Source organism: Cydia fagiglandana, chromosome 5 (assembly GCF_963556715.1).
Source record: "Cydia fagiglandana chromosome 5, ilCydFagi1.1, whole genome shotgun sequence".
Taxonomy (NCBI): Eukaryota; Metazoa; Arthropoda; class Insecta; order Lepidoptera; family Tortricidae; genus Cydia; species Cydia fagiglandana.
Window position 1 is genome coordinate 18,498,911 of NC_085936.1, and position 22,758 is coordinate 18,521,668.

General features: G+C 38.1%; 1 protein-coding gene across 1 annotated transcript in view; it reads left to right on the forward strand.

Annotated features, from left to right (window-relative positions):
• Positions 1–361: 361 nt before the first annotated feature.
• LOC134664658 (indian hedgehog protein) overlaps positions 362–22,758 on the forward strand; it is a 55,750-nt gene continuing 33,353 nt past the window's right edge. Inside the window, exon 1 of the mRNA XM_063521401.1 lies at positions 362–655. Coding sequence (XP_063377471.1) covers positions 377–655 — 279 coding nt within the window. The 5' untranslated portion in view covers positions 362–376. The remainder of the gene's footprint in view (positions 656–22,758) is intronic.

A 22,758-nucleotide genomic window follows, 5' to 3' on the forward strand; every position in this document is an offset into this window, starting at 1 on the left:
CTACCAAACCACAGGTAGGTAATATACCTAGATAATACAATTTCTGGCTTACCTTTTGTATACATAGGTATCAAAAAGTAAAAAAAACATTCAATAGCTATAGAGGAAAATGGGGATTACGTTTGTCTGGGTCAATTTTCCTCTTAATAAAAACTTTTATTGCTAATGAGGTGGTTCGGAATATGGAGGCGGTAGCGGGCGCGAGCGATCTCAGCGGTTGGCGAATCGCTCGGTACGGTGGTGCGTGCGGCGCAAGGGATGCAGGGCTGGACCGGGCGCCGCCGCCGCGGTGGTGGCCAGCGGCCGGGCGCTCCTCAGTGTCGCTCAGTTCGCGGCGCGCGGTGGTCGTGCGGCGAGCGCGCGTGATGTGTAGGAGATGAGGCTGGCTCTGGTGTTACTGTGGCTGGGCGCGGCGGCCGCCTGCGGCCCGGGCCGAGGCTTCACCAACCGCCCGGGGCCGCGGCACCGTCTCTACCCCCTCGTCTTTCGTCAGCACGTGCCCAACATCAGCGAGGAGAACGGCCGCGCCAGCGGCCCCCCCGAGGGCCGCATCATCAGAGACGATGAAAAGTTCAAAGACTTAGTGCCTAATTATAATCCGGACATCGATTTCAAGGATGACGAGGGTACGGGCGCAGATCGCCTCATGACCCAGGTGAGTCGATTCCCATTGGCGGACCTTCTAGTGAGCGGATCTTATTGCTAGTTAAGTATCCCGATGCTTAGGGTGATGCGTGGTTTCGATTAGAGCGTTGTTTTACATTCCGAAGTGAAAAACTTGTTTTGGTAGTGGGAAGTTGTCACTGAAATAACGAGTGAGTTTCCTGAAGTGTCTGTTTTGAAAACATGTGAACGCGCGGGCGCTGGAGCCGCCGGCCGGCGGTGCGACGCGGAGACAATCCCGCTGTAAACATGAACAATGGATACAAATTGCGGGCGTTACGGTAGCTTCGGAGCGAGTGTTACGATTGTAACTCTGCAATTACGCAGGCTTTGTCAACAAATATTTTGACTCTGTGACTAATCGATGAATGATGATTTCTTTTCAATCTTGATGCCGGGTTGGGTGAAATATACGACAGTCATAAAAGTTGGTGTCGAGGGCTTTCAAACTCGTGCCTTGTCATTCACCATGTTTTGTGAAAACATACGGACAACGGGAAACTTGCTTATTGTTGACGGTTACTTTATTGTACTTCATTTGATATAGTCTGTTGCATTATTTATTTATATTATTATAGCTTAAAACAAGTGCAGTAAGCTGCGAAAAAAAATGTTTTGTCATCACCCGTAATAAGTAGCAGAAAACTAAAAAAACCTTTTGAAAACAAAACTGACCATCTGTTTAAGAGAACTGTTGTTACATTTTCGTTCTAAATCATTATGAAGGTAGGTAAGAGAATTATGTCATTTCATTACAGCAAGTTGTTATGCTTTGACACAATTATTAATTGGGGTAGTAGGTAATCATTTAACTTTGGTTTAGTTATAAAACCTTAATTATTCTTTGATAGATATTTTATTTATTAATATGTTTAAATTACGTAAATTTATATCACGGAAATTGCGGACTTTGTATAAAAAACGAAGCATTTAGTTTTAACAGAAAAGTTATACTTTTCTATTAGAATAGAATACAAATATACCTACTTATTAGGTACTTATACATTTAAGTAAAGTACTTAAATGTATATCAGAGATTACCTATTTAATATAGGTAGGTACCTAATTGCAAGTGGATTAGAATAACCTAACCTAACCTAAACTCCTCGATAGGGCTGGCAAAAATAATGTTTTTTTGATTCAGATACTTTTAACCTAAGAGGAAATGGAGCTAGTAGGTACTTTTTTTAGGTACGCAAATTGTTCCCACATTATTTCCAAAATTGTCCGACCGATTAAGTTGCGATTTTCTGAAAAGGATTTGATAAACGCAATTGAGTGTTCGTAGATACTTATTTAGACCTTAACTTATTAAATACCGCGGCTATAAATTAGGTATTAATTTTCTTGGTGAATTTTTAATTTTATGATGTAGCTCAAATTAGAAGTGCTAGTTAAACCTATAAAAGAAAATATGTATAGAATTTCCATGTGGGTAATTGAACGTAACCTACATCATAAAAATTATTACTTACTGCATAATTGGTACTTATTTTTAATCTAGGTACTTGTTATCTGTAGGTACTTCGTCCTTGTTCACCCCTATTATAAAGTGACGCCTAGAGTAGCGGTCAAGGAATTAAACATCCGATACCATTTCGTAAGTACATTGTCACAATGACAATAGTATGAGGAGTAGTCCTAGGTCCTAGCGACTTTCATATTGATTGTTACTGTGACAAGGTACGAAATGGTACTGAAATTAAATTCTTTGACTGTAGGTACTCACCTGTGCGATATTGAGGGTTAAACGAATATAAGTCTGTATCGAAGCGTTCAGTAAACTTCTTGAAGAGTCACATGACTGTTTGCATACATTATTTCGGTTAAAAGATATTTATTTAACTAAAAGGATAACAGTAATTCACTTACATGAGAAATGAGCACTTACCTAGACTTTACTACATTATAGTAAATATCATTATCAAACTGACAATAAAAAGTAACCTAAAATTAAAACTAAATACATGTACCTACCTACAAAACTAAAACTAACAGCTAAAAAAAAATAAAAATCCATATTTAAAGAGGGCCCCTGGGACATAGACATAGTGCCAAAGATACTGGCAGCATTTCCTCGCTGTATCCCAACTCTTATTCGCTGAGCAAGGAAGCTGCCAGCTCGTTTGTCCCCAGTGATGTAAATCATATTTAAGTTTCGATTGGCTTTTTCTATCAGTGATTGTATCATCTTATATGACAATCATTGATATTATTGTACCTATGTGTTTATTGTGATCTTATTGTAGTAATAGGTTCGGTGCTACATGGTGCCTTGTAGAATGAAGATATCCTAATGGACTTATTTTATTTTCACTTATTGATTATAAAATATAATATTTGCCCAGTTATTAGCATACACAATAGAGTTTACGTGAGTAATCGGCAAATATGTTTAAATCTGACGTGCGTGTCGTCAAAGCGGCCGCCTGATTTCGCCATTCGCAATGTTTTCAGAGTCTACAAACGGCCATTGTGATGAATTTTAATAAGGATTTACATACATTGCATAAAGTCTTTGCTAATAATATATTGTTTGGTTTGCGCTAATTTATGCGTGCAAACGTTTAATCTCAGTAAATACGGACAGCCATTTTATTTAAAGACATTATGAGTAAGAATGATATTTATGTAATATACTTAGTCACATTCCTTAATTATCATTATAAGATTTCAATATTATTTAATTTCGTTCAAATTGTTAATAATGTTGTCATTACCTAGTTATTGTCTGTTCCGCTAGACAACGCGTATGTGACAGTTATGATACTGCAAGCGTCCATACGCTACGGTGTCCGCGTGCCGTCAGATGGGCCTTACACCACTGTTGTGGTTTGACCATAAAAATACTTAGAAATTAAGGCAAATTTCTTGGTGTTTGGCAGCCTTATGCCAATAGGTAATATTGATAGTCTATGTTCTTTCTTATTTGTTTATCGGACCTAAAGTCCATCAAAGTCTACTTTGAACCGATTTGATAAACCAAAGTGAGAGAGTATCATTATAAACGTCATATTATCATAGAAATTTGACATTAATAATGACATTGCCACAATTTATCATTGCGGGTACCTTGGAGAGTTAGCTTGGTCCAACTCTAACGTTGCCTTATGGCTCCTCTACACGATGGGCCAACACCGGCCACTCCAAGGGACGCATTTATGCGTTAGAGGGAGCAAGTGATATTGCTACCGCATGGCTGCGTCCCTTGGAATGACCGGCGTTGGCCCATCGTGTAGAGGAGCCATTAGAAAGACTGGCAGAAAATATAAATGTTTCAGCATCTGAAACGTCGCTGTAATAGGTCGGTAAACACACTCGCGTTGACAAACAAACAATCGCGCATACAAACAGTCGCCGATGGCCTTTGCTGCCTGAACTGGGTCAGTTTGGAATCTGATCGACCACGTTAAGTGCGCAGGATGTTAGTTCGGAATAGAACTAGGTTATGTTGTGATTTTTGCGGGGGTACTTAACAGGGAAGTGTTATGGTTTCGACGTAAACAATATATGTACCAATATATGAAGGAGACAGTAGGAATTTAAGCTGTTGTGAGACATACTCGTACTAACATTGAATAATTTTACGGTTTAGACTCACTTGTTTTTAGTCACTCGCGCGACATGTTTCGGAGAGCCTAGCCTATATAATAATAAATATATATAATATATATATATATATATTATATCTAAATTTTTATGTAACTCTTACTGTCTCATTGAATAATTTTAGGGTTTAGACTCTCTGGTTTTAAGTCACTCGCGCGACATGTTTCGGATACACGGCCATCGTGAACGCTGCTCGCACTGTTAGTGCTTGAGATAGGAGACCTAGGCTCTCCGAAACATGTCGCGCGAGTGACTAAAAACAAGTGAGTCTAAACCGTAAAATTATTCAATGTTAGTAGTGTATATATATATATATATATATATATATATATATACCTATACATTTCTTGAGCGATCTTCTCTCTTCAGTATAATGTTCAGTAGAGGATTCCTGCTCCGTCTTCGCATTCTCCAAAAGCTTTGATACGTCGTCTCGTACCTCTGACTCATATGAAGATAGCTCTTATCACAGAAATTTGGACTTAAAGTGTTATGGTTGATTATCTATTTTTATATTTTTTGTATTTTATTTTGTCAGTTTTTACAATTTTAGCCACTTCAATTCCTAGTGAAATGTTTGGTTATTATATCACTGGAATCGGCTTCCAAATCTACTGTCACTTCTATTAAAATGTGTCTGCTTATACACCATATAAAATAACCTATAGGTCACCTGTATGTCATACCAAGGAGATGGAACACAGGCCGAAATAGGTAATCATTTATATTTAATCTTTGTTCAACCTATCCTGTCGATAGGAGGAATTTATATTCAAAAGTACATACTCAGGTGATTGTTTTAATACTCCTACCTACCTATCAGAAACAATACCAAAATACCTACTATGTACCTAGCTGATTTGTCATTTATATTATCACCATATTAGGTACTTAATGTATATGTCGGCGGCCTATTTCTGGGCAGTTTGCCCTTCGGGCATCTGAAGCAACCTAACGAACCTATCATACCTATATATTGGTTTAATGTGACTATCCTCAAAACAATACACAGGAACATTACAATCTGCCGGATCTTATATTGTAAAATATGCAACATACGAGTTTAAAGAAGCATATAAAAACTAAGTATATAATTAAAACGCGACCGGTTCGCTAATCGTAAAACACATTAATTAGCTAATATTCAAAATATTAAAATACAAATCTCATAACTACGTAAGTAGGTACTAACATCATATAGGCCGCTATCGAGAATATAATCAAATAACTTTACCTACAGTTGTAGTGCATAATTTTATTATTTATCATTGTATTTTCATGGAAATGTATGAACGTGTCTTGCTATTGCAGTCAGTCTCGGTACAAAAAGTACTGAGGTTGCCTGAAGTAGCATGACAAATACGAACGTTTCCGAGAAAATTCGATGGAAAACAATTATGCACTACATTACATTTGTACCCACTATATATATATAGCCTAATTAAAGCCATTATCAGTATTCAATCCAGTGCTCATTCCAGATGCAAGAAGTAAACGTTATTAGCAAAAGTGCCTACGCAGAAATCTGGTATTGGAAGCATGTTTATCAGAGCTATTTCAGCTTACAGTATGCAATGTCAATTACTTCAATCGGCGACTTACTAGGTCATAATCTACATCCATTAGATCTAGTGTTTACGTTTTCCTCTACGATCAATTTCCTCTGTGAACTGTTGAGAGCGTACAATTCAATCAAAGTCAACCTAAATCTTGAAATAACGATCGACGAGGAAACTATTGTTTGACGGTAACATGCAAATAATTGCTTCAATGCAGTATGCAGATTATACGGCAAATATTTTAAAAGGACTAAGGCATACGTGGAATCCAGTTATGTGCAGATAATAATCGGTGTATCGGTGAGTACAGACTGGTGGTGTGTGAGTGCGGGGCGCGAGCGGCGGCGGCGAGCGGCCAAGCCGCCGCGGCGCGAATCCACCGTGGGTTATGTTATGTGCCTGCACAACGCACATAGCCGCGCCGCTCCCGGCCAGCCGACCAGGCTTGCATTCGTAAAAATCTCCAAACCGGTTCGATGCGCCTCCATTACTTTCTTTCTGCTTCCACTGTGCCTCCCATTTAACTCGGGCTCACTTTTTATCAGGAATCGGTATCTCCGTCTAATAGTATTATTTATTTCTCATAAATAAGAGGGAATAGGTATGAGTAAAGTTAATGCGCACGGGAAGCGGTACATTACATGCCAGATGCTACGAAGATAAATGCATTATGCTCTTTCCGTTGAATGTTGGATTGCGTAACTCGTGGGTTGGTGACAGCTGGATTTATATAGCCTCCACTGTAAGGGAAACATTACTATTTACTAACGATTAGGTCCTGATGCTGACTAGTCCGAGTTCCTATGGCATCGTTTTAACCTAAATGACCCGGCGTGGAAAATATAAATATTTTACAGTAGGTACATACCTACGGTGCTGCTTTCCCGCACTAAATAGTGCGGGAATAAGCACTTTCCGTGTCTGTCGAAAATTTGATGGGCCATATGTACTTACTGTAAAACATTGTACGATACCATCACGTGCTAATAGATACTTCGCAGCTCGTATCGATAGAAAACACTCCCTTCGGACGTGTCTTAACTAATATGTATATCACCACTCCTTGCGAATTTCCTACTTTCCGCAGTTGAATCGTAAATAACTATTTTTTTAATCCATATGGTAGGTTGTTTGTCGGCGATTCAGATTCGTTAGACATGGCCTGAATTTGATCATATACTTACACTACAGGCAGAGCATTTATTGTAATTATTTTAATAATTGCACGTGCTATCTGAGCAACGAATGTATTTACCTATAATATAACGCTATGCTAAGACAAGCTAAGACTAAGACAACCATCTGCATAGAAGTTTATTTAGTACGGATACGATGGTCGTATTTGTCTACGTGACAGTGTGATAAAACGGTGTCCGTCTCTTTCTATCCCGCAGAGTTAAAAAGTGACAGTTGTTTTATCACGTGGATAAAGCGATCCATAATACCTTACCTTTGCTGACAGTCCATGTTTTAACTATTTCAAAAAACACTCATATTTACCTTTTTCAATTGTGAAATAAGCTAGCATCGTAGCTCAGCGCCCGCGCCGCGACCGCAGCACCGCAGCCGGCAAGTAGGCGCAACCGCACCTCGGCACTCTCCGATTCCAATCGGAATTACTTACCTTTTTATGTATGTTTTTATTTAATATTTTATATCCTTCGGACGCGAATAAGCCCGGGCAGCGGCGGTGGGGGGCGCGGGACATAAATATCTCGGTGATTTATGACGGAGGTGGTCGCGGGATAGGTCAACATTATTCAAATTCGTATTTGAGGCTCGGGTTACAATGAGCTTTTACTGCCGCGCGCAGATAGCACGACCAGTCGTTACCGGGCGACCGGGGCCACGCCGCGCGAGCCCCATTCAAAAAATAGTTCATATTCTTAATTTCTATAAATATTTTCGTCTTTAAAATACTCCTTAAATCCCCATTGATGTCATTAAATCAACAAGTCAAAACAAACTGTTATAAAGGCACTTAATTACCGATTGTTAATACAGATTTCATTAAGTCAATATACCGATATGCTAAAGTGGTTTAATTTGTTAGCAGCAAAGAGACCGCCGACCAAATTAGATACTTTTCGGCTTATTAGCGCTGGACAAAAAACAGAACGAGCCTCGATCGTTGTGAATAATTGACTATAATGAAATTAATCCTAAAATTCTACGGTTGGTTTACAACGTTGTAAAATGCAATAAAGACCTTTTAAACAGCCGCTATAGCACTGCGCTTATAAAGGCAACTAAGTAAATATATTGTTGTCATTAGTCTCTTCATTAGTGATAAAACGATAATTATTTTCTGCAAATTATTGACAAGAAAAGGTCAATTTTGCAGAACTTTTACCTCTTAGTTCTTTCTACATGTCGTCCGGTCTGCAATATGTTACACAACGAAGGCTGCAAAAATATCTGACACGATCTTATTTGTAGAGCCATAAGAGCGTGTCACATATTTTTGCGGCCTTTGAAGAGTAACATATTGTTGCAGGTATTGGTGCACATATCAGGATTATTCAATATTACGTGACAATACATACTTTAAATAAAATACAGGTAGTTATTTAACAATTTATTCTATATTCATATTATATTAGGATTATATCGTAATAATATCATTCGGGATTAGACTCTTCTTTTAAGTGAAGTGTGTAATCCGTGATCATTCGCTAGTAAACACGCATTACACTTACTTGTTGATACCTCACCTAAAATAACATCTGTAGCCGGCGTATAAAGTAAAATAAACACTTCAAAGGAGATAAAATTTTACTCGCATGGTTTAATAATATTGGCGGTCAGCGTCGAGATCGGTCTGGAAAACTCCTGAAAAATATAAATGTGTTTATAGAAAATTCTGAGTAATAAATTTTATATTAAGTATGGGTATTGTTCTATGAAAACACCTGATGTAAGCGATATATTTAAAGTAATGAACACCTGATATTTTTATAAATAGCATATACTCGTGATTGCATTAGGTAAGTATGTAAGTATGTATGTCGATCATTTTCATTGGTGAAGATAAATATACGAAGTTATACATTTTGAATCTTCTGTCGACAATTAGACCTTTTATTGAAATAATTATACTTACTTCAAACATCATCTAACATTAACGACAGAGATGTGACAGAATTGAGTAAAGTAAAATTTTATTTTTGAAATCAGGCAATTGCATAATATATCAATTTTGTGGATCACACTAGGCTAAGCCTGTCCCGTGACTCCACGTTTACGCATTATGTTAAGATCGATTAAATATTTAGTAGTACATTAAATTTATATACCTAGTTACAGTTAATACATTAAGTTGTTAAACTTATATCTAGTGCAAATAATTAACAAGCAAAATTTTATTTGCGAGTTATGCCTGCGGGGCAGATAATGGTACGTACCTACATCATCTGTCACGCTAAAATCAACAAAAATCCACCCAATAGCTTTATGAATTGTTGTGGATTACGCTCCCGAAATCACGAATAACTCACTGAAATAATATACAGAGCGAGCAAATGACGTATTCATGTGTAAAATAAAAAATGTCTGCAGCGATTTTGATAGCGTACGCAGTGCAGTTGTTATTTAATACGTCATAAGTTCATAGAAGTCATCATCATCATCATCACCTCAGCCATAAGACGTCCACTGCTGAACATAGGCCTCCCCCTTGTTCATAGAAGTGTGACGTTTAAAATAACACTTGCATTGCGTGTGCTGTCAAAATCGTTGCAGACTTTTCTTGGTGTAACTCTATAGTCCATTTTTTTTAGCATTGGAAAGAACTTCGCAGAAGTAAGCTTGTGGTTCCAAATCCGGCACTTTTAGCGGTAATAATTTGAAGTAAATTATATGTATTGACCATGCTACATTAGATAATTCAATAATTATTAACAATTAAAGAGCCTGATAAAAACTGCACGCTTGCTTCTGTGGAGTTCTTTCTAATGCTAAAAAAACGAACTATATGGATAAACCTGTTTTTAAAGCGTCCTCTGTCCGAATGATGGATAAAATAGGACAATGGGTAACTAGGTTTAACTGGTTTAAGCTAGGTGTATGTACTGTATGTACTTATATTGGATTTTTTATGTTAACGGGACCAGATCATTAAATAAATAATTGTAAACACTTTCCCTAAACTGCACGCACCTACATTTGCACGGAACAATAGGTCATCAAATAAATTTGAGTTGAGTACAAGGTTTTCAAAATACCCTCAATATTTATTTATATGCTATTGTTCAACTAAGAGCTATAGGATAATTATTGTCCGTCGATACCTAAGCGAGGGTCTTGTCTTGTGCAAATGGGGCTTAAGGACCCTGCCCACTAATGCAAAATTTCATTCAACCATATATTAATTAATATTATGAATTAAATAAAATAACTTACTAACTTATATGAATTGATTGGAACTGAAGTAAATTTGTTATTGATGATGGTATTACATTTATAAATATAACCAAAGTCCCTAGCAAATATTTTTACTATTTATAGGAAATAAAGCTTCAATTTTCGTAATTTCTTAGTAGCGAGTGCAAGTCACCTGTCAGATCAAGTTTCACAAAACTGGACGTGGCGTTAGTGCTTTCACATACATATACTGGAACCCTATGAGGTTAGCATTACGGCCCAAAGAATCTGGAATTTCCTGGATTCAACGGGCATTAGTAGTGAACTTTAAAGGGCCGTCACAATAGATTAGAGCTTGATCGAAGTGGCACTCAAGGGCCCACAACACCCCCCAATAATAATAAATAGTGCTTTCATTTCCACTAATGCACAATACGGTATCTGGCCGTCCTCATTTTACGTATTCCCCCAACCTTTGTCAGATCGTCGGTTTGTCTAGTAGTGTCTTCCTTAACTATTCGGCTTCGTAGATTACCCGTTGTGCGAGCAATGTACCCAGCCTCACCGTAGTAATTAATGTGGCAATGCTAAGAGCAATGGCGATTTTTTTTGTATTGCTCCTGCGGCCAGGCGTGGCTCACTCTGCGATTTCGTCGCTTTGCTACAGGTAGCTAAAAGTACATCCGTTCCACCCCAATTTTGGGGAAAGCCATAAGCCGCGCGTGGCGCTGTCGCCACCTAGCGGCCATATCTGCGCTGATCGTAACAGACGCGTTTTGTTAGAGATTGAGTCTTCTGTACCTAGTATTATTTATTATGTGCTGCAGTGCTGGTTTTATGGCATATTCGTATCGTGTTCTGATTAGAGAAAATTCCCACTATTTTTGTTATACTTTGTTTGTATATTGCAGAAAATGTCCGAACTAAATTTTTCCAACAATTGCGCTTTATCCTTTTGTATATTAAGGTGTTTCTGTTAACAGGTAGGTACTTGGACAAAAACTTTATTCCTAGCGCAAGCGCATTGACAATTCCACCTTGCACGGTAGGTGTGCAATACCTTTTACGATTGTTGAAAGGAAACACTTGTTCAAATACGCGGCAAACAGTTCAGTGATAGGTCTTTGAACCCAGGCCGTGTTTGCGGTATGGTTTATATAGTTTGCTGCCGAAGGTGGCGATAAATTAACGATTTGCATCTCAACAGTAACGTAAACATGTGCGAAGTCTGCGGCGTCCTCATTAATGGCATAGTCCGCTAAGACATTTACTTAATAAGTTTTAAAAGTTTCGCGTATAATTGCTAATTTTGGTAATGGTACTCACACATGGATAATCCAAAAGTACACAAAAAACTCTCTAAGTAATATCGAGTTCTGCACAAGCGAATAGGTATAAGATAAAAATTTTTTTAGCACAAATGCCTCTAGCGTTAGCATAGGGAATAATACGATGTAGGTGTGTTGTGATAGGTTTATAGGTTGGGTATCTTTAGTTTATCAAATTACCTAATGCTTTACGAGAACTCTTAGAAAAGTAATCACTTTGCAGATTCTGAAGTTGTAAGTAATTTTCATAAAGTTTCATTTTCAGCATTTCGGAGTGACTTTACGTTTTAATGTAAGAGGTTCTACAGGTACATACTTATTAATGTAACCGCTAAAGAGTAAATGGAATTCCACCTCCTTTCAAGTATAAGTTAATGTAAATAGGCAGTTTTACAATACGTAATGGCAGCCTAACAAAATGTTGATAACGTTCAAACTACACCGCCGCAAAAAGCGTTGTTTGCGAGAGTCGCTTGTCTGTTTTAATTATACATGCAAATATTTGATGTGCTTCAGCTGTTGCGCTTATCTCCACCTTATCTGTCAAACTCAGTCAATGCGAGAGGCACGGGCCACGGAAGAACAAATTTACTCGTTTACAAATCTCAGTTACAGCAGTGGGGAGACACTCCTGACTTCGGTCGAACTCGGCTCCGTTCGGCTCAGCATTGCTCCGAGCAATTATTAGGGTTGGCACCACTTGACTTCCTTATGCGTGTACGACCACAGATAAGATAATCACTTGAATTTTGACAACCCTGAATGGCCGAAAGGGATAGTGCTATATATTAGAAAGGGATAGCATGATTCGACCCTGAATCGCTGTCAAACTTCGGGTTTGTAGGAAGTGTCCTTTCTGTACGGTAGTACTATTATTTCTTCTGTGGTTACAGTTCGTGTTTTTTGATCACACAAAAATTATTCCTATGTCGTTGAATTTATGCTTGCCTTCTAATGTACCTGAAGTTGTTTTGCGATTTGGCTTTAACTTATCGAGTACGAAGGCGAAAGCATTGTAATTGTAATGCAATAGATAATATTAAAATGAAATTAATTCGTTATTTGGTAGCGCAATTTTGTATGTGTATGTATTAGTCTTTGTATGTCAAAAGCATACCAAGCCTTAGGAAAAAGAGTATGTACAGTCGACGTTACAAATATGTTTACACTTTTGGTATCGTCTTGGGTCGTCCCATTCGTTTTTCGTCAAGTTCTTAAATTAGTCCTATTCTGCTTTCGTCACTCCTTCTACATTCGTCACAATCGTCGGTGGCTTTCAATGTAGAATGAGTGACGAAAGCAGAATAGGACAAATTTAAGAACTTGACGAGAAACGAATGGGACGACCCCAAGACGTTCACCTTACTCCTTTGTAATAAGGCAAAAAGTGTAAACATATCTTTGACGTCGACTGTATCTACCTATTATTTGAAATTTAAAATCATTAGGTAAATAAACCTTTTTGACGTTATTTTTCCTGCAAAACATGAACACAAAAAAATATTTGCCTTCACTAATGTTCTTTTGAGGAAAGTTGACAAGATTAAATAATGATTTAATGGGAATGCCCTCCAGGTCGAATCAATAATAAATATCTTGGTGTACCTGGAAATTCAATTTGCGATCTATTCATGGAATCGTATTTCCCGATACTAAATAACGCGGTGTTTATGCGTTTCAAAGTGTTCTCAATTTCGGTTATTGATGGCTATTTATAATTTATAGCTACGGTACGCGCATTCTCTTCCTTACTTTCGCAACATGATCTATCGCTTCTGCTTTTGAAGTACGTGTAAATACTGGCGCGTAACGTTTACTACTAATAGGATATGTAAATGTAAAGTCGTTGAATGGATTATGATATTTATGATAAGGCGTTTCAGCGTTTATTATATTTCGAATGGCGTACGGACTTTGTTTGATGTGGATAAACACGGATAACAAGCAATATAACCAAAGCAAGTCTGTCGTCATTTTTAGGGTTCCGTACCTAAAAAGGAAAAAACGGAACCCTTATAGGATCACTCGTGCGTCTGTCTGTCTGTCCGTCTGTCACAGCCTATTTTCTCGGAAACTACTGGACCAATTAAGTTGAAATTTGGTACACATATGTAAATTTGTGACCCAAAGATGAACATGTTTTTTGTATAATTTTAAAATACATAGGTTCGAAGTTACTTATTTAAGACAACAGCCAAAAAATTACCATTCCCTCCCCTTTATCACCGAAACTAGTGGGTCTAAAATTTTGAAAAAAAAAAATGCACGGAATAGTAATAGTTCTGTAGATGACAGGAAAACCTATTAGAAATGTGCAGTCAAGCGTGAGTCGGACTTATGTACGGAACTCTAGAAACGCGAGCCTGACTCGCACTTGGCCGGTTTTTATTTTATAGCTATCGTAAATAATCATAATTGATAAAATATCAAAATTGCGATAGTTCTCAATAAGTTTTAGTTTAATCTATGAAAACCTAAGGGAGAAAATTTAGATGGCCCGGCGAGCCCTTAAAAAAATTCTTAGTCCTTAGTAACTGTCCTGATTGTAGGATTTCCTGAGAAAGGTAAGTAAATGCCGTAAATGGTACTAAAATGGGTATAGGAGGCGAGCTAAACGATATCACAAGCTATCTAAATCAATAAGTACATGTATTTAGTTTTTAATGTATGGGGCCAGCAACTCTTTAATTGTTTAAGTACTTACAGCATTTTGCAAATCGTTAAGCCTGTAGGTAACTAGGTACCTACCCACCGTACAACCGCATCAACCGTGTAGAAAAATATTGTAAATGCAAATTTTCTACCCAGTCAAAATCCAATTACTCGTTCATTGTTCCCCGCTCGGGTTGTCACACATCATTAAACGGGACCAATGAGACCCGTAAAAGTATGTCCACGTCCACGGCGATCGGTCGCATAATCGTGTGCAACAGGACCAATTACGGGCTACGTCGGTGCGAGGTGCACTTTTATTGGGTGCAAGATTTAAGTGCCAATCGACACGGCGAGTACGGTTCTGCCCGATTTTTACGGCCACTTAGCCCTTATATGAAACTATTTTGTCCGAACTTCGTTAAAGGTTGCACTATAAATTTCATTGGCAATGTATGTTGTCAGTTACTACGGTTTAAATACATATTTTATAAAGTGCGACGTGCGGTTTCTTTTTCTATTGAATGGTCTGTTTATTAAACGCTTAAGATTTCACGACGCATTTATTTACCACATGAGTATTTTATGAATGCTAAGTCTCTGCTCGTCTACTTCGCTTTTAAAACTGCGAATTACCGAATTTAACTTGTCGTATTATTCTATTTTATCTCTTGAGCATCTCTGGCACATTGACAGTCTTATAAAAATCCGATTGTACCACTTTATGGTATTCGGGTATTCCATAGGAAGATATTCTGAGGCCGCGCAGGCCGCTCGCGCCGGCGCAAGCGCCGCGGGACGCCGTGCCCCTCCCCGCACCCCTCACCTTTATTTATATTTATTTGCCTTCCCTTCATTCAGCGACCGCCCTTTCGGACCTTTTTGTCGCCCCGTAATAGGCCCGATACAAATATTGTGAAAGAGCCTGCGGTTTGAGTGAATTTATAGCGCTACAATTGATGTTTTGACTCCGATGACGGCCACATTCCGGGATGGCAGTTTTTGTAAGAATATTGCATGCGTTGGCTCCGCATCACATGTTGTATGAATAAATCAATTTTACGTTAACTGCTAAAATCAAGACAGACGGGTTTACAATGTCTGCATTGTATAAATATTGTGGTAACTATAAATTCGGCAGCTTCTTCTGTTGTTACGGCGATTTCTCATCTAGTTTAGTGTCGAGAAATAAAAATGTAATCCATGGTAATCATTATGACGTAAAGAAATCCCACAATTCTTTATAAATTATCATAACCCTCGTATAATATTCCTAATAATCCATTGTGATAGTTGAATGTTAACCCGTGCGCTCATATTTGACACAATGAGTAAGTAAGTAGGTAGTATCATTTCATAGCCTGTTATTCATACGAGGATACACAATGCAAAGGTAAATCGCTACGATTTATCAGGGCTAACCATCACATCTACACCCCATCGGGGCCCGGTGACGTTCGCGCGCGTCAGTTGTCATGATAAATGGCGTATTTATATATCCGACGGGCCTAAATAGCTATGGTAATATTGGTCCTACAACAGCACAAAAGGTAACAAAACACAAAAGTTGAAAAAGGTAAACCGCGCTATTTACAAAGTGGCTAGCGAGGACCACACAGCCACAATCGAGCCGCGCGTGCGACTCCCGCGTGCACTATAAAAAAATCATTCCCAACATCTCTTAGATCTTTTTTTGTTATAGATCTTGAATTTTGGCGACCTATCGTTTAGTATTTACGACGGTGGTGTGATTTGTGACGTTCGGAAACGTTTGCGGGTAGATGGATTTCCGTTTTTGCTGCGTTTTTGGCTTTTGTCGCGGAAGTGTGCTTATCTGCTTTAAATGTTTGGAGAGCTTAACTTTATTAATCCCGTCATCTATTTCGCGTTGGAGATCTTGGCCAGATAAAATTCTTACGATAGAGTAAGGACAGATGTTTCACACGCGTGTGAATAGTGAAACTATGATAGATTGTAACGCCAAGTGCGTGTCAGTATCTCATCACGTGAGCTTCTAGAAACAAGGTAGGAAATGGCGGGCGCGGATTCCCGTAAAAACGCAAATCGTCGAGTCGGTGCGCGCCCGGCGTTGTTTACGCGACGGGCGCTGACGGACGAAGAACACCGCGCAGTCTTTGACACCGCTCGCAGCCCCGAGCTATATTCGACCTCGAACATGCTATTGTTTTTACTGTTTTAATTTCACTTATTGCGGTCTCACTTTCGTTTATATCTCCAGCGATTTTATAAATAAGCTTTATGTGTACATACATTTTAATGGGCAAAAAATAAGGCAGTAAACATGTGCGTATCTACATAATTATCAAAACGATGCTATACGAGTTTAAGTATTAACTGAAAGTCCTTTTTTATTGTTATTAGATTGGGCTCGTTGATATCTTTTATAGGCGCGGCGGCTTACGACATATCAACCGATTCAACGGTTGCTCACACAATCAATGAAATAGGAACTTTGCCGTACCTCTTTACACGTGTAAAAGTTTAGTATGTATGTAATTAGTTACGCTCACAGTGCACATATGGGCTAGTTTAGGGTACGTCTAATTGAATGTAGGCGCGGCGTCGGGCGGCGGGCTAACCTAATTTACATTAATGCAAACGAGAAGCATTGTTCAGGTGTGAAACGACAGTGTCAACACGTGGCCTCTACTCAAATAGTTTATTAGCTCCACCCAGCGGCGTTCTGCCCGACAGACCTTTGTAACGACGTGACAGCCCTCCAAAGATACGCATACTTAACTTTCAAATATTACTGTTTAAAATGCCGCAACGCTCGTAACATCACTAGGTGCTGGATTTATGCATATCTTATCTGAAACGCGGTATCGGTTAGCGTTTTTCTATAAATCTTAGCACTAATAATTGTCTTTTGAGTGACGTGGATGGCCGTCCGGATACCGGTCCGACGCTCGCTGCGAACGAAAACGTGCTGTTTTGTCATGACGAGTCATTAATCACAGAGTTTATTAGCAATTTTGTATTTAATACATGCACTTTATTCTTTAAAGTTTCAATCGACTGTATCTCGAACTTTGTTTCCCGTCCCAACGGACCGAATGCTCAAGAATTCAAATGCGACCATTCCGCAAAGTGCTTCGACGATTTTATGATCGCTTAACATCTGCTTTATAGGACTATTTTAAGGGTCGATTCAACGCCTATAAACGTGTCATTTTGTGTATATGTATGGCGATAGACGGGAGGTCGATGACTGAGGCTGCCCGGGCGGTTGCGGTCGCTGAAACACAAGAAGATCGCAGGAGTTTCTCGCGGCCTCGTGGCGCAACCGCGGCGCGCCCGCCACCGAACAACCGAAGGTGCCACGGCTAATAATACTCCATCTCTCCTTCAAATTGATGAGTGAGAAACACACGATTCCCAAGACGATAAAGTCATCATCGGCTATCAGTACCATTCCTCATCGCCGTACGTTTACCATTTATAAAAGAACGTGTGTAATTCGATCGGGTGACAATATCGGGCCGCTTGCATACGTCACATGAAAGACAATGGCGGATCATAAATAACTGCCACCTTGGAAATTAATCTCCGTTGTGAATATTGCTCGTTCGTTAGCGTATAAAAATTGCAGATTGAGACCTTGGTGCATAAAGTGCATTCTTGTGTAAGTTTGCTTGCAGTCAATTCGCGAGGATGTGCGAATGAATGCTGCCTGTGCGGTGATTAACCGTCGATGCGTCGTGGCCATGGATTTGGCTTTTCACTGGTATTTTAAAGCATTGATTGAAAGTAGAATAGTAACTTACACCAATCAGAAATCTAAAACAAGTTTTCATTCAGAGATATTTAAGGCCTAGCCAGAAAAAGACATCTGATTGCCAAACTTATTAAATTAACCTCATCGTTTGTCTAAAGAGCAATAAAGACTCTCAACAGAACTAGTTACAAAGGTATGTATATTTCAAGCTCGAGGGAGACTTCTCTTTAAAAGCGAGGGATCAGGATGAATATGACATTTGGTCTCATCCTACAGCGATCCCGCGCGTCTTCGCTTCTTCACTTCTCGAAGTTCAAAGACGGGTCAAACACAAAAATGTACAAAAAGCACCTTGTCAATGACTCAGTCAATGCATTATGGTGACACTTGGTTTTACGAGATGGAAAATAAATATAAAATAACCATCATAACATTCAAATATACCCTTTATACGATTTTTATCGTTGTAAAGACAAAGATGTGCGTTTTGGCGTTTGTTGAACGAGATGTGGGCGCCGGCATGATTCAATTGTTTACTTTGATATGACCATCAATTTTGAACCATATGTTTCGTTTCTCTCACAATTTTTAAAGTGTATATTATTATTGTATGTTATCTTTAGCCAACTAACAACTGTTTAGGAACCATAAGAATGGCGTGGACGATGTTTTTAAAGATCAATTTCGGCTCAATTTTCTTTATTTAGATAATATGGTACCACATATACGATACGAGATAAGTCAGACAGATATTTGTAGCTAACGCGTAGCCTATGTCTGTCCTAACTAGACCATGCAGCATTCGCGTAGGCCAGAAGTGCCTAGTCGTAAACGGCTAGTAAACATTTAAACCGCTTAAATCGCTACTTCATTGCTTTAGCGCTATGAAAATGTACATTCATAGAATTGATACTTTCTCATAGAAACTTAGAATATACTAAATAGTTTCGAAGCACATAATATATTATATGTTGCAAAATTGTCTGTGCATCTACTTTCATAATGTCACACAGTAAATTGAAAATTGGTTTTCCACAGTCTGAGCACTTTAATCGGAAACGTTTCATCTTTTCTTCAATTTGCTTCTAAATACTTATTATTATGTAGGTAGTAGTTGTTTTACTCTTACGTCGACTTTCCGTAAATCCATCCATACTTTACATCACTTGGAAAATGCGTGTTTACTTAGTGTACTTAGTTTACTTCCAATTAAAAAGGACCATAAGACTGATATTTTTTGTACGCTTTATGGTTCTATTTTTACCCTAATTCGTTTCATTTAGTTGACATTACATACAAAATGGCAGTGATTCCTTATATCTATGCACCGTTACAATGTCTAAATCTCTCAGCAAATGCTAAATGTATCCAGCACTTACGCGGCGTGTAAATTTATCCGAGTAATGACTGGCGGACCTTCGGAGGCGGCCAGGTTCAAGGAAAACCTAGACTGCTCATTGCCTTACGTTTAGAGATGGGTAGGGGTGAGTAAATACTGAGTATTTACTCGGTATTTACTCAAAGCACCCGATAAATACCCGTATTTACTCATTTAGGTGGGTAAAAACGATTGCTTATAAAATATTCAAAAAGTGAGATTAAAGAACAAAATTGTCTTTTGTTGAAGAGTGCTAACGTGTATTAACAATATCTATAAAATAAAAAGCATAGAGGACGCTTAATTTAGGAAAAAAAGGTAATTATTAGTGAGAGGAAAATTTTGTTAACAATTATGTTTTAAATAAGAAGGTATTTACTTTAAAAATATGAGTACTTAAATTCTACCGATGTTCTAGATAAGTGCATGTCGCGCAAAAGTGCGTGTTTACGCGGCACTTACGACCTTTAATTAAGGGTTTTTTAAAGAAAACTCAAAAATGGCTCAACCGATGATGTTCAAAATATTGCTTTTTGTACTCTATTATGCGGCTAATCTCCCGATATGTTTTCATATTTTTTCTGAACTTTGGTTCTAAAGTTATAGAGAGGGAAACATTATTTTGGCCTTTCGAAAGGGTTTTTTTCCAAAAATATTCAATTTATCCAAAAATGTTCTTAGAAACATTCCAGTTATTTTTAAAGACCCATTTAATGATGTGCAAAATGTTGGTGGTTTCTGAGATTTTTTTTTGTGACAATTAGTTACATGTATGGAGTGCCCCTCTTAAAAATACATTTCTTACAATTTTGAGTACGTAATCCAGTAGCGGCTTACAAAATATACCTATATTTCAAATTTATATGCCCCTTTCAGCACTCTAAATAGTTTATACCCACCAATTTGGGTATAAACGAGTAAATACGGGTAAATTGAGTAAATACTGAGTATTTACTCGGTATTTATCCGTGAGTATTTACTCACTACCCATCTCTACTTACGTTATCTAAACACTGGATACCGGTTCTCGGATGATAATGAATTGTTCCTTTTTCTCAGTCTTTGATGTTCGTGGCGTGCTCGATGTTGAGATCGAATGAAGTGGCTAAATTCATATTGCATTAATTTATTACAACTTTTTTGTAGGTACTTAGAAGATTTCATCGAGAAGATAGTGCTTTCTGTATCACATGACTCGGAACTATACACCGCGGCCAAGAAATAAGTGCATTCCCGTTGCCAGGGAGATTTTGGGAATATACTGAGCAACTTTTACTATGGGACCAACCCCGAAATCGCGAAAAAAAAAATACCGGCAAAAATGTATGGAACAGCCAAATTTTTTTAGCGATTTCGGGGTTGGTCCCATAGTAAAAGTTGCTCAGTATAATCCCAAAACCTCCCTGGCAAAGGGAATGTACTTATTTTTTGGCCACCCTGTATAAGAACTGGGTCTAGTTTCATTACGAATTCAATACAAATTGTTTAATTTTCAATAACTCTCCCTCAACCGTCTCTTTTTGGCCCAGTAGTTGACTGGTAGAGAATGCCTTATGGCATTAATTTTATGTGCAATAACGTTTAAATAAATAAATAACTCTTGTCTAAGTGGGTATAATTTGGTCAGTGTTCAAAGCTATAAATCCGAATTTGATGGATCATAAACGTGGCATATACAATTACATGACATATTTACAAATGACGAACACTTCTATTCGTGATGTGGACATTTGCTTTTAGTCCAACATTAAATGTCATTTATTTATATTCCATGAGTTTGTTGAAACCATAGGCATTTAATCAAACTGCATAACCAAATAAAAACAATTACATAAGCATGTTTACATTGAATTTTCATTGTTGTTAACATGGCCTCATGAGCATATAATTGGTTTTCTTTATGGGTGTGTTGGCAATATGGAATGGCATTCGACCACGACGTCTTGGCCGCGGTTAGAAACACTACACAATACATACACCTCACGTCTCATGTTGCATCTCGCATTTACCCGAGGTTTAGTAAGAGACGAATAATACATTTCTATCCAATGACGACAGAAAACAACGTCGTATTTGTAAATACAGTCAGAACAATCTATCCATCACCAGCGGTTGTTTCTCGTAATGTTCTCTTCTCTAGTTATAGAACTCATTTACATACCCAAAACCAATAGCCGCTAACACATGTTTATGAAACTGCCCGACGTTATTTATGAAATGCTTCTGTTCACGACTTACCAGGTCAGGAATGTTAATCGGTACTTTTCTCTTTAAACGACTCGCGTTCCTACCTGAAAATTTAATTGCATGTATTGAAAAGGTCACCATAAATACAAGGCTCCTGTTACAAATTGTTAATGCCTTAGGTTGTAATTAAAATATCCGATTGTCGTCTCGGCGGGACGATATAAAGAAATGTCAAATCGGTCACCGTTTTGAACCGAATCGCCTTGAGATTGTCGCCGGCGACAGCTCAGTAACGTGACACTGGCCTTAGTTTTTTCTCGTTATTACTTCGATGTTTAGTGGAAGCCGTCGTTATTTGGTCTAGAAACGATTGTCCGGAGGAGAACAATGCGGGCGACAGCCGCGATTAATAAACTAATGTGTGTAATTGTTTTTGCGCGGCGCTCGGTGCGTTCGCGTCATTATTTTGACTATGAGCGATCGACTTCGTGCCTCCGATAAGGCACACGCTCGCGGTCGTGATTTTGTTTCATTGTGCACTTATTGTTATTAAATGTCGCGGGAAAGTCGAGCTTCCGTATTTAGAGCTGGTTGGCTGATAAAAGCGTACCCTGTCATATACCAATTTGTCTTTTTAAGATAAGCTGCATTATTTATTTCATATTAACTAATATGTATAAGTCATTTCTCAGTCTCACTAAACTTGCAATCTTCCGAGATACCTATATATATATATATTATGTATTTGACTTAGCATTTTTCACAAACCACATACACATTAGTTGGCCCATATAAGGTCAGCTTGAGCGTGTAATTAACTTACCACAAATCTATTACCTACATACCTACATTCTTGAATACTTAGTGCAAGAGTTTAAAAAAGGTGGGTAGGTACTGCAGTCACTATGTAAGACTTATGTATTTAATTTAGTATGTGCGTACTTAATTTATTTATTTTATCTTTGACTATCAATCTGGTGCGGCTACGGTAATGCCTCCGCCAAGACGATAAATAATTGAATAGATGTTAATAGACAGTTACCTACTTGTAAATATTAGAATGATAGTTTACAATATTATAACGAGGACACCTTGAGATAAGTAACTAATGTATCAAACTATTACTCATGAAATGCATTAAGGAATATTTACCTACCATTTGTTTTCATTCTCAATCAAGGATTACAATTATTAATCCGAACCCCTCTATCATATCTCAACAATGTTTCTCTAATGGAATGTATCGGCATTGTCTAAACAGATGGGAAGAGATTCCACCCA